Here is a 13,856-nt window from a genome sequence, read left to right as displayed (position 1 = left end):
CAGTTGTATCTTATATGATCTGACCATCTAGCTAATCAGTTCAGTGAATGTGCTATTGAAATGTGCTATTAGGTTATTGTATTTTAAGTTTAAATGGCTACTGAATAATATCCTTGCTACTGTCATATAATCTTTCTGTATTATGTAGAACCATATGAAATTGCCACCATATAAGTAAAAAACGATTAAATATTTGCAATTTCATATGGTTTGACCTAAGGGAGGACTATAGAACCTCAGAAGAGAAACTTTTAATATTTGTACTGTGTTCTAAATCTTCCCTAAAAATTGCATATTAAAAGTTTCTTATTTTTAAGGAAAAAGAAATGAGAAGACAACAAGCCGTTCTTCTGAAGCATCAGGTCTGTATACATACAGTTATGCAATTGTCAAAATGTACATTTTATGATTTTTCTTAAATCTGATTTGGGGACAATCTTCAAAATAGTTTCTTAAAAATTTCCAATTTAATTCCTGCTTAAGTTTTTCCTTCATCTTACAGTTTATTGCCTTGCTTTGGTATTGGTGTCTTTTGGGGGGTTAAAAATTGGTTTCATGACTCTGTGATTTCTGTTTCATAATGTTGTGCCAACTCTTTCTACCAGGAGTTGGAGAGGCATAGACTAGATATGGTATGGGTATGTTTATTTTTGTACATCTAACACCGCATTGTGATTTGGTTGTGATATGGTTGTCATAGCAATGCATAAAGTGTAGCACTGGCTGCTGTCATATTACATACTGCTGCATGGCTTTACAGCACAGTGCATTGCATACATCTGCTTGTCTGTCTATAAAGAAGTATGATACATCTCCAGGATTTTTAATTGATTTGTGCAAGCCTTATATAAGGCTGCTGTCTAAAAATTTACATTACTGATGTCACAATGAAAGTTGGATTACTATACAATTAGATGTGATAATGACCCATATTCTCCCATCAATTCTAGATGCAAAACTGCCATTGAGTACAATGGGAATTTTGAGTTAGGTTGATGAGAGAATATGAAATATATTCTGGTTTGATAGACAAATTTTAGAAATAATTTTAGAAACATCCCTTTGGGGGGACCAAATACTTTTAAACAAAAAGAAATGATTAGATATATAACTATCTGATTTTTTATTTTAAAATAAAATGAGATTATCAAACAAAACTAGTGCTTACCTTGTTTTCATACTGTGCCTTTTAGATTCCATTTATTAGCCCATGGTGCAGCTTTTATGGTCTTACCTAGCGCATCAGGTGGCAGACATCAGTAACCAGGAATACCCCATTTCATTGGTGCTTGTATATGAACCACGACTAGTTTAACTAAATTGGTATAAAAGCTTTAAAAAACTCTCTCTAATTTGTCGGTGGCTTATTGAATTTGCAAAATGATAGCATACTTGAAATAAAAATAACTAATTCTAAAACCATGAAGCGAAAGTGATTATAAATTTCTGCCTGATCTAAAAATCTAAGAACAATACAACCTTTAGTTTAATTGGCCTCTAGTACATATTTGTGGCTTTTCTAATAGCAGATGTAAGGTAACTGACCTGTTCCAGCCAACCATTATGCTTTTTGTTCTGCCAGCTTTTGAAGGAGCATCACAACTGACCATAAGTAAATCTTGTATGCTTCTGTTTACACTGTCTCCATGTTCATTGCTTTACCTTTTTGCTTTTGATTGTTCTTGTATTTGCTTTCTAAACCTGAACTAAAACATGCACAGACTGGCCATTCTTGTCTTATATTTAGTATTTACTGTGACTTGTCTATAAATGCTAAACATGCTATACTGAGTTTTGTTTTGTTTTGTTTAGTTTTTTCATTTCAAAATCAAACCATTAACTAGAGTTATTTTCCTAATTTTATCTGGCCTAATAGGAACGGGAGAGAAGACGACAACATATGATGCTTATGAAAGCTATGGAAGCTCGTAAAAAAGCAGAAGTAAGTTCATGTTTCTAGAAAAATATTATCTAAGAAAAAAACCTATTTTTTCCTAAAGTAATGGTCTTTCTAAATGTGAGTTTTTCAGGACATAGGTTTGTCGCGATTTAATGGCTTTCATAAGCAAACCAAATGTTAAATAATAACTGTTAGAACATGAAAGAACGTAGGCAGGATTCCGATGTATGTGTTCATTTCCTCGGCTGAGATTTTAATTATCTTTTTTTAATGTAGTGACCGGCATTCGTTTGGATAAAAGTAGTTATTTAATACTGTAACTAGAGTTTCACAAAATTAATATTACAGCATGCCTAAACAAGTCCTAACGCAAACCCTAGTCAGATCAACCGTGGACTTCTGCTTTCAGAATTATTCTTTACTCTTCTATGTGTAAAATTGGACCTAAGTACTTTCCTTATTTTTTTATTTTTTTTTTAATTTTTTTTAACGTTTATTTATTTTTGAGACAGAGAGAGACAGAGCATGAATGGGGGAGGGTCAGAGAGAGAGGGAGACACAGAATCTGAAACAGGCTCCAGGCTCTGAGCAGTCAGGGGCTCGAACTCACATACCGCGAGATCGTGACCTGAGCCGAAGTCGGACGCTTAACAAACTGAGCCACCCAGGCGCCCCACTTTCCTTATTTTTTTAAAGTTTTATTTATTTAAGTAATCTCTACAACCATGGTGGGGCTCGAACTCATGACCCCAGGATCAAGAGTCACATGCTCCTCTGAACCAGCCAGGTGCCCCCAAGTACTTTCCTTAAAATAGACTTTTAACAGACAATTCAGAATAAGAAAAGTATTGAAATAAGTCAAGATGAGCTTATTTAGAACATAATAGAAATCAGTTAAAGGTTAAAATATATATTACAAAGGAATGCATTGTATATTAAAGTAGTTAAATAGAGGTATGGCCACTATATCCAGGGCTTTGGAGTATGAGAGACTCAGATTTCCCATGCCAACTCTGAACCAACTTGCTTTACCTCTTGAGGCTGTTCTTTAAAATTGAGATAATGACACCTACCTCCTAGGATTATAAGATTATCGAGTGAGATAAGCATTTAATAAATGACAATTAATGAAAATGACACTGTTTGATCTAGAAGTTGAGAGGCCTGTATTTCAGTATTTTGTCCTCAGCTCTGGCTTAAACTATCATTATAGATTTCTAATATAGAGAGGCAACATGCCAAGAATAATATACCAAGAATAATATATATTACTTTATAAATATAAAGTACTGATATAAAGCACAATAATGCAAGAAACCTGCCTTCCCTTGTTTTCATTCTTGGTTTCCTCAGTACTCTCTAATGTATTCTCTACAGAGCAGCCAGAGTGATCTTTTCAGAAAGGAAACCAGGTTACATCTTAACACTCTCCAGTGGCTTCTCATTGCCATTGCAATAAAGTCCAAATTCCTCACCATGACAAAGCAGTCCCACATGTTCTGACCTCTCATTCCAACTTTACCTCAGACAGTTTGTCTCTTAAGTACTGTATTTCAATCAGTTTTGTTTTTTATTATTTTAGACAAAGGGTTTTTACCATTGCTGTTCTTGCACCAAATATTCGAGTGGTTCTTATTTGCTGTTTATTTATTTATTTATTTTTAATTTACATTTATTTATTTTTGAGAAACAGAGTGAGACAAAGCATGAGTGGGGGAGGGGCAGAGAGAGAAGGAGGCACAGAATCTGAAGCAGGCTCCAGGCTCTGAGCAAGCGGTCGGCAAAGAGCCTGATGTGGGGCTCGAACCCACGAACTGTGAGATCATGACCTGAGCCTAAGTTCTCACGACCTGAGCCGAAGTCGGACGCTCAACTGACTGAGCCACCCAGGCCCTCCTCATTTGCTGTTTAGTTATAGATCAAATGTTAACATGTCAAAGAGGCCTTCCTAGAACACCTTATGTTGCCTTTTTTATACCCCATTTCTGGACCTCCGTTCCATCATCTTACGTATTTTGCACTTGTTTATGGTCTGTTTCATCCCAGGAGGGTAAGATCTGTGAGGACAGGAATCTTGTCTGTCTTGTCTGCCACTGTATATCTTTGTATGTGTTTGGAGCTTAGAAAATTATAGTTGAATGAATGAATGAATGAAATAAAAATGAAAGTAGCAGTTAAAGAAAACAAATTGATGATAAAAAAATCATTAAAGAATGAATACATTATTATGTTTTCTGTCAATATAATTCTCTTTATGTAATAACAGTAAAATCTTTTATTTTACTCTAGGTGATTTTCCTTCTTAAAGCTAAACATCCAAAGAACCATTATTTAAAATAGCAATAGAATAACATATATCACAAATAGTCCTTTATTGGAATATATGAGAGAATCCCATAGGTAAAACTGAGCTCCTAAAATGTTGTTATCCTGGGGCACGTGGGTGGCTCACTCAGTTAAGCCTCTGACTTTGGCTCAGGTCATGATCTTGCACTCTGAGTTTGAGCCCCACATCAGGCTCTGTGCTGACAGCTCAGAGCCTGGAGCCTGCTTCAGATTCTGTGTCTCCTCTCTCTGCCCCTCCACCTCTCATGCTCTGTCTCTGTCTCTCTCTCTCTCAAAAATAAATAAACATTAGAAAAATTTTTTAAAAATGTTGTTAGCCTCTGATAACTAGATAATTTTACCAGTTATTCTGATTTGTTCCTCTACTGAATGGTACCTATAGATCTGTGATCAACTAAATATTTTTTTTAATTTCTTTAACTATTATTTTGTGGACAGCATTAGATTAGATACTGCAGGAAAAACAAAATAAATATTAATGATTTTTTTTAGCATATCAGAAAGATAAAACTTTACAGTGTTAACAGTTAAGCATTAACTAGGCATATGTTTTTACTGGCAATCCAAATCTTCATCAAATCTTTATAAGAACTTGCCACCTCAGTGAATATTAACAAAATATTCCTATAGGCACTTGTCTATTTCCTTATTATTACTTAACATGCAAAAGATGTAACTTTAATGCCAATAATGGTCATATCTTGGCTTCATATTCTGTCTCCTATTACCTATATATTTTTTTCCATTTTTAACTATTAAAAGAACAAACTTTTTACAAAGTTAAAGTCATATGATACCTAGGCAGGGCCAACTAAAAATTCTCAACTGGAGGGCATCTTGATGGCTCTATCAGGTGAGCGTCCAACTCTTGATTTTAGCTCAGGTCACAATCTCACGGTCATGGGATCGAGCCTGCCTTGGGCTTTGTGCGAGCAAGGAGCCTGCTTAAGACTGTGTCTCTCTCTCTCTCTCTCTGCCCCTCTCCCCTGCTTATAATCTGTCTCTCTAAAATAAAAATATAAATAAGTAAGTAAATAAATATATAAATAAATAAATAAAATTTAAGGAAATATTAAAAAAAAATTCTGAACTGGCCAATATGTAACCCTTGATTCTAACATTTAATTATTACATTTAACATTTAATTATTGTGAAGAAATAAAAATACAGAGGATAAACAAAATTGCAAATGCTATGATTAATGTTTAAAGACTTGAGGTTAAAAAAATGAATTACTTTCACCTTGTTAGTTAAAAATCTATAACATCTGAAATTATTCCAAGAAATTCCCTATATCCATCAAAGTAAGAAGGTAACGCAAACATCACTTTTATGTTTCTCTGTGTACACTACAATGATCTTACTTTTAGATTTAGTATTAACTCAATAAATTTTTACTAAAGTAATCCCAATTTCTATAGATTTTCCTTAATATACATCTGCAATTAGTAAGAATATTCAGACTTCTGTAAATTATCTTACTTGTTATTACTCTCTTATTAATTTTAAAGGGTCATGAGCATATCATCATAGTTTATAAATATTTTTATAAGAAAATGTAAGAAAGAATAGTCTCATGAATGAAAAAGGTTTATTTCTTAGAATAATTCGAGTATCATATGAGACCCATCTGCTTTCATTATTACTAAGCACCAGAAAGAGGTTGATTTAAGCAATGTGACAAAGTAGCTCAAAATCTCCTGTTTCATTTATTAAAACTTCAAATTATACCAGTCACAAATTTATAAATATTTTACTCATATTAACTGAATAATCAACCATAGTAATTATTAGTGTCTTTTGTATGTCTCCCTCCAAGGATCAATAAACTACAAAAGGTTGTTAAACATACAGCTATCACAGAATGACTGTGTCAGCACTTTAAGAAACAAAACCATAAAATAGAAGAGAATAGTTCAGGTTTCAGAAGTTACCTAATAAACAATTTAAAAGCAGAAAACAATGTATAACCCCTCCCTACCCCCTTCCCACCCATGATTCAAGTCATGAGACTATTTTATAATCCTATATTTATATTAATCATGAGTTAGTGAAAAATGAAAATAAAAAGTAGAATTGTATATGCAGGTGGGTTTGTTTAAGCAAACCCATTTTTCAGTTGAAGACATTGTAAATATATGGTGTAAGTGTATATTGTACTTATACAATGTACTTATAATGCACTTTAATTTTAAAGTTAATTAGTCTAAAAACAAATGTGAAATGATTTTATGTTAACTGCACAATAAAATACTAAATGTCATATAACAAATTTAATTTTTGAGAAATTATTATCAACTTAATTTAGATATATTAAAATCTGATTATCTGACTCAAGAATTATTAACAATTTTGACTTTAACTTAGGAGACATTTGTATAACAGAAACTATTCTATACAGTAGATACATAATCTAAAGTAAGTACAGACTTTTATGTAATACTGTGGTGGATTTTGAGAAAATACAATAACTGGAAGGTTTTATTCTTTTTAAATATCATTATATTACACATATAAAGTAAAATTATTATTAAAGTATAAAATGTAAGAGTCTCTTCAGTCATATGATTCATAAGTTTTTCATTTGCTTAAACATAATTTTCATAATATTTTAAATGTAAAAATAGTCCCATTTAAAAAAAAATTACCCTGATTGTTCTACTCACATTCCATGTTACCATAAAACAATATTCTTTTTAATCTTTATACCTGTCTTCTATAAATGGCTTATATTATTAATCTTATTTATACTTGTATTCTTCCTGCACCCTGAGGTAAACCTGTGTCTCTTAAATTATATTTATATCTTTGAAACTTAAGTGCAAGTTGCTGTCAAAAGAAATGTATTCTCCCAATTATGCCCAGAACAAACACCTAAGAGACCCAGTAGCATCGTAAAATGCAAAAAACATAGGCATCTTTGCAACATGGTCTCTTAAAAATGTCCTATTTTGCAATCTGATAAGTTGTAAAAGTTTACAATAGCAGGTCATTCTACCACATTCTTGTTTGGTTTTTAAACTTCTATAATACTAAAATAGAATAAATTTATTTCATACATTTATTGTTGTGCTACAGATTTCTGTAAATACTGTCATTTATGCCTTGAGAGTCCATAAAGTAATCTTTTTATGTGAGTAAAAAACTGATTTTGAAATTTTCACCCTATGTATTTTGGGCTATTTAGGATAATCAAAATTTAATGTGTTTGCTATGAAAAGGTGTTTCAACTTTGAAATGAAATTTAAAGGACTTCTTAACTAAGATATCAGTAATATTTTGATACAGAAAATTCCATTACTATAAGATGAACAAATTAATATTTTATTATACATTATTTATATTCCAAGAATTCATTTACTTCAAGAATGTCTACGTCTAGGGGCACCTGGCTAGTCAGTTAAGCATCTGACTTCGGCTCAGGTCAAGATCTCACAGCTTGTGAGTTCAAGCCCCTCATCGAGTTCTGTGCCTGAGGCCTGCTTCAGATTCTGTGTCTCCCTCTCTCTCTGGCCCTCCCCTGCTCACACTCTGTCTCTCTCTCAAAAATAAATAGACATTAAAAAAAAAAAAAAGAATTTCTACATCTAGAAAACTAGAGGGGGTAGGAGGATGAAGGCCAAAAAAAATTAAGAGAAACCATACTAATGTTTATCGTCATTGACAGTCAATCTAAAATATAGTCAGGAGCTATATTTTTTAGTCATTTGTAGGCAATCTCAGTTATTTCCCTAAAGTCTAACCAATGTTAATGTAAAATACGTTTTACCATTCCTTTCATATTGTGATAGGTGTATTAAGTCTTCTCTGCTAGGTCAAATGGTTTGTTGTGAAATGTCCTTGCAAAATCAGAAAGTTCCATTGTGAAATCCTAGTATTTGACATAGCAACAAAACATAATATTATATCATGAAAAGGCTTAGGTGAAAAATTGGTAAATATTTCTCTTTCAAACAGTATATCAGTTCTAGAAGAGAGAATACTACACAAGTTTAAACATCTTTAAATTTGGCCTAAAATAGCACACCCCCTTTAAACTTTAGTTTCTGGAAAAAAGTATCAGATAATAAGAAATCTATTTAATTTTGATATGGGGAAGGTGTATTTGCAAGCACATCCAATCATAATGTATGCAATTAAAATGATTAAGAAATTAATAATTTTGTAGTAGATGTGGGAAATATGTCTTAGATATTTTGAAATTTGCAAATATAAGTAGAATATTATTAATTTGTATTAAAATCTGCTTTTGTGTATAATTGAAAATAGAAGACATCAATTATGTTTGTCCACAGAATGAAATATAAAAAGTAGAGGAAAAAATTGACTATCGAATATGTTTAATGACTAGTACAAATGTTAACATCATTATTTATATGGCATTTGTGGAATTAATCATTCAGCAAATTAATCAATGTTTAAATAATTTTTATTTGCTAAGGCACACTGAATATTTCTGTTAAAGACATATGACAACTATTGTAGATGGAAATAAGAACAATATTGAGACCAGTGGGAGAGGAAAGTTGAACTCATACAGGCTTGATCGGGAGAAAGATAAAATCATTAAAAACTTCATTGAAGTGTCTGGCAGATTGTACTCCTGGGAACTGAATAGGTCCATAAAGAAATAGGTGAATAAGTTTGTTCCTCTGACCTCTAGAAGCTTACACTAAAGCGGAAAAGATCAACTTTAGACAAGTAATTGTCACACAGTGCAATAAATGCTAAGTTATATGGGAGCCCCCCAAAAGAGAAATATTAAAATGCCTGAAGTAGTTATGAGGAGAATAAAAACCAGGATTTATTTCTGTGTTAAGGAAGAGAAGTTCTATATTACAGGCAGAGGAGATGGCGTATACAAAGGTACAGTGTTGTAACTCAAAATGACCTGTGGGGCAGAGAGGAGGAAGGTGCAAAGAGGGAGTTAGTTTTCACCATATGTATGCACCTACCTTGGCTTTGTTGCTTTTCTCCTTCTTCTCCTTCTCCTCCTCTTCTCTTTACTTCTCCCCCTCCTCCCTGTCCTCCTCCTTGTCCTTTTTCTTCATCATCATCATCCTCCCCCTCCTCCTCCTCCAAACAATGCCTCAATCTGGTTACATTATCTTCTCAACACAGGTGTATCACACAATGTAACCAGAGCATGGGAAATGAACGGGGAATCATGACATAGGAGACCAAAACTTGTGTGGGACTAGATCGTGACTGTCTTTATAAACCATTTTAAATATTAGTTGATTGTTGAGGGGACCCAGAAGCTCTAGTTCTTTGAAAGTTATCTTGTATCTGAACCACAGGATTTATATTAGTCTTATACAGTTCATTAAATAAATTAATGAGTAAATTCACCAAATTCATTGCATTTAGAAACTTCATCTTTCCTGAGAAGTATCCCTAATACTTCAAGATAAGAATGGATACCTGTCTTTAAGTAATAAAGGTCCTACAAATTTCTAAGATTTCTTGGAAAGCTCTGTTTTATCTTAAAAATTGATGTCATTTTACTCTCTATTCCATATTATAGCCATGCTTTTAACTGGAAAAAAATACTGCCTATCACTAGCTAAAACTGGTATTCAAGAATGTCAAGCATATTTACCTCATGACAGGAAATGTGCTTTAACTCATTGTTGATGTATCATTGAAGTGTTACATACCCCCAGATTGCCACCAATGTGAAGTTGGCACAACAAAGAGAGCATTAGTGTCACACATGCCCTTTCTCTCTTTTTGAAAAGAAATGGTGACCATTTTCAACAGTTTTTAGTGAATTTTAGTCTCAATTTTTAGTTTTGTAATTACTGTTATGAACATCATTAAGATTCTTAATGATTAGAATTCTGGGTTAGTCCTATATAGTAGAAAATTTTACACCAGCCACTTTGAAATCTATGAGACATTTGTTTTTTCTGTTGGTGATTATAATTCATTATTCTGTTGAGTGACCAAAAAGTTTTCCCTTCCCTGGAAAAATTCTTAGAGCAACATTTCATGCGTTTATAAATTGAAAATCCAACTCTGGGAAAAAATTGTTCTACCAATGATAATTTGATTTGAAAAATCTATACTGCATTGTGGGAATGTTGCATGTTAATTGTGTATATTTTATGTCATTAGAGCCTCAGAAACTTTTAGTTATAATCAATAAGATTAGTTGTAGTGCTTTTTTGGTGTCAATAATCTCACAGAGTAGCTTCCTTAACATTTTCCTTCCAAATGCCTGCTTGAACCAGTAACCCAGAAATTTAGAGGCAGTATAAAAATGAGCAGTGACGTGAGCATATCATATAAAAAGGCTCTCATGACCCAGCCTCTGGCTCTGTATCATGATACTCAGCACCTGTTCAACCTGCAACCTACACTCCACCCTGGAAACTACTAGCAATTTCTCAGACACACTGTGCTTTCTCTACTCTGCCTGGAATATATCCTCTCCAGTCCTCTCTGTCCCCCACCTACCCCTATTCCTTGTGGCATAGCACTCAATGTGCTGTCTTAGCCATGATAATGGAAACAGAGATAGCTAGAATATGGGCAAAAATGCTACTATAGAATAAGAAGCAATAAGTGCAATGTTAAAATTATAGGTTGGGCTATGAGAATTAAGATAAATTGATAATAGAGAAGAGGTGGTAGTGTTTAACTAGGATTCAGATCCACTAGGTGGGAGTAATGACCTTCCTGATTGGAGCGCACCAATATAAGAAGGTAAGGAAACAAGATGTTCATCAGGAATAGCAAATAGTTGGACTAAATCCACATAAACTACAAAAATGGGAGATAAGATTGAAAAAGAAGAGTTTTAATTCAAAAGTAAAGAGGGGCGCCAAAAGTAAAGAGTTGGACTTTATTTTGTTAAAAATTAAAAACAAAATTGAAAGATTTTTAATCAAGAAAGAGACAGGACCTGCTTTACAAAAGTAAACCCATCATTAATGTGTCAAATGTGTGAGGTAGTAGGTTAGAACCGCCTGATGATTCTACTGTTATTTCTCCTCTAAATAAGAATTGTATTTGAGGCATGGCAATAAAATAATGACACTAATACTATTAAAGAAAATATCGTGACTTCTTCTTCCAGCAGAGTGTCATCTCCTACAACAGGGAGACAGGACAGTTATTTCCATATTATTGTCATTACTGAAAATATTTTTTGAATGCTTTTGGCATTGCCTTCAGAATCCATTTTACATTCCCTTAAGTGTTGTTTATAGTGGCAAATAATATTTTGATTTTGTTACAGGTGCTATCTTAAGACTAGCTAATGCACTTTGAAAGAACTGCTTTTGCAATTCAAGCATGTTGCTTCTGCTTTCATGCTGTAAATCCTCCCTTGCTTCCTAGAGCTACACAAAAACTTGTATTAATACTAACTAACCATATTTTTTATTTATTTAGCCATGTGCATTTTATATATCTGCTCTTATTAATAAGTATTTCATTCTCTTATTGTAACCTGGGGAAGGATTGAATAAATTCTGAATAATGGAATAATCTGAGTTAAACTAGTATCGATAATATAAACACACACACACACACACACACACACACACACACACACATAGTCATAAGACTATTTGAAATTCAAAGGGTGAAAACACTAAAAAGCAAAATAAGTCATTGTTTCTATGTAGTTCAAAGTCTATTCCTAAATCTCTTAGGGGAATTCTGTTTGTGGAAATAATAACACTTTGTTAACTTTTTAAATGTTAACTGGAGATTTTTCAGACACATCCAGTGATTAAAGAGACTTTTGGACATGGTTTTATTTTTAAGGAAAAAGAACGGCTGAAGCAAGAAAAACGTGATGAGAAAAGATTAAATAAAGAGCGTAAACTGGAGCAACGAAGATTAGAATTAGAAATGGCAAAGGAACTAAAGAAGCCTAATGAAGACATGTGCTTAGCAGACCAAAAGGTAATTTATTATGTAACCATTTCATTAATAAATTTAATTTTTCTGTATCTCACCTGATTCCTTTGCCAGAGTTGCCATTATGAAAGCCTTTTGTTTTTAACCAGAGCCGTACATTTCCATGTCTAGGTCAATCTGTGTTTCCTGGATGGCCACCAATAAACCTCTCTAGAGCTCCTATGCTAATAATGGTACTTCTTAGTACGTAAATGGAACACTGTAAATCTTTTTATTTCTATTTTTGTAGGTTTATGTATTTTGAGAGAGAGAGAGAGAGAGCATGCACCAGGGAGGGGCAGAGAAAGGGAGAGAGAGAATCCCTGAGGTGGGCTTGAACTCACAAACCATGAGATCATGACCTGATCCCAAACCAAGAATTGGACACTTAACCCACCGAGTCACCCAGGCTCCCCTAAACCTTTTTAAATTTAAGTAGAAATACTGAAGAAATCCGTAAAGATGAATTATAGAAGTAGATAGGATTTCTATGTGTCATTTGATTCTTTCCAGGCATTTAGGTACAGAAATCTCTAACTCCTCACCACGCCCCTATAGATATTTACATAAACTAAGGTTTATAATCTATAATCTCCTTCAATGCTTTAGTAATTATAGCTAACTTTTGAGTATGTTTGCTACATGCCAGGCAGTGTGCTAAGTGCTTTATAAATTCTCTCATTTAATCCTCACCATAGTCCTGTGGAACTGGTATTTATTATGGCCATTTACAGATGGGAAAACTGAGACACAAAGAGGTTAAGGAACTTGCCCAAGATCAAACTTGCTAATAAATGGCAACTTGGATTCAGTCTCTAGTTTGTTCAATTCCAGAGTTCATACTGTTTATTACACTGAAAGCCAGGAAGTATATCCAGCCAAAATACCTCATATGTGTTTTCTCCTCTATCATGCTTCACAGACATGTAATGTGGCTAAAATATATTCATATATATATAATAAAGTAAACATATATAAGTAAACATGTGGAAAGAGCAAAATAATCTTGGTATCGGGCATGATTTCACATGTTTATGAATAGAGATCCATTTTGTTTGACTATAGCTAAGAAGATGGTATTTCTAGAGAATTATATCGATACTGCATATCATCTCTACAATATTATCTTAATACTATTATACTTGATCAATAGCATCTATATTTACTTATATGCCATAGTCATCTGATATACAAATAATGATTGTCTCTTGATTTGTGCAGGCTCTCTTCTCAAGTGCTTAAAGTGGGGCGCCTGGGTGCCTCAGTCAGTTAAGTGACTGACTTTGGCTCAGGTCATGATCTCACGGTTCATGAGTTTGGCCCCTGTGCTGACAGCTCAGAGCCTGGAGCCTGCTTTGGATTCTGTGCCTCCCTCTCTCTCTGCCTGTCCTCCACTAGCACTGTGTCTCTCTCTCAAAGATAAATAAATATAAAAAAAAAAACTAAAAACAAAAACAAAATAAAGTGCTTAAAGCAAACTTTTAACACTCTAGTGAGGATTTAATTGTATTAATATTCTATTTATTTACTTAGCATAAATGCTTGTAAATAAAAGTGAAAGTATACATACTAGGTTTACTCAGTTGGCTGTTGAAAATTTCCTAAGCCCAGAATGGGAATATACAGTAGTTAACAGATTTAATAAGCTTCATAGTGAGTAAATATTTTTTAACATCAAATGAGCTTTATCTTTCTG

At 33.3% G+C, this 13,856-nt stretch overlaps 1 protein-coding gene across 26 annotated transcripts in view; it reads left to right on the top strand.

The window, feature by feature from the left end:
- The window catches only part of BAZ2B (bromodomain adjacent to zinc finger domain 2B), a 322,262-nt gene that overhangs the window by 254,640 nt on the left and 53,766 nt on the right, over positions 1-13,856 (top strand). For 17 of the 26 annotated variants that reach the window (XM_032594414.1, XM_030328081.2, XM_030328076.2 and 14 more), the window contains 4 exons: positions 318-362; positions 606-638; positions 1,877-1,942; positions 12,026-12,166. In XM_032594414.1, coding sequence (XP_032450305.1) covers positions 318-362; positions 606-638; positions 1,877-1,942; positions 12,026-12,166 — 285 coding nt within the window. The remainder of the gene's footprint in view (positions 1-317; positions 363-605; positions 639-1,876; positions 1,943-12,025; positions 12,167-13,856) is intronic. The other 9 variants (XM_030328089.2, XM_030328083.2, XM_030328087.1 and 6 more) reach the window with 2 other exon arrangements.

The sequence above is a fragment of the Lynx canadensis genome, chromosome C1 (assembly GCF_007474595.2).
Source record: "Lynx canadensis isolate LIC74 chromosome C1, mLynCan4.pri.v2, whole genome shotgun sequence".
NCBI lineage: Eukaryota > Metazoa > Chordata > Mammalia > Carnivora > Felidae > Lynx > Lynx canadensis.
The sequence above is the reverse complement of the archived record's forward strand: the minus strand, read 5'-3'. Positions and strand labels throughout refer to the sequence as shown.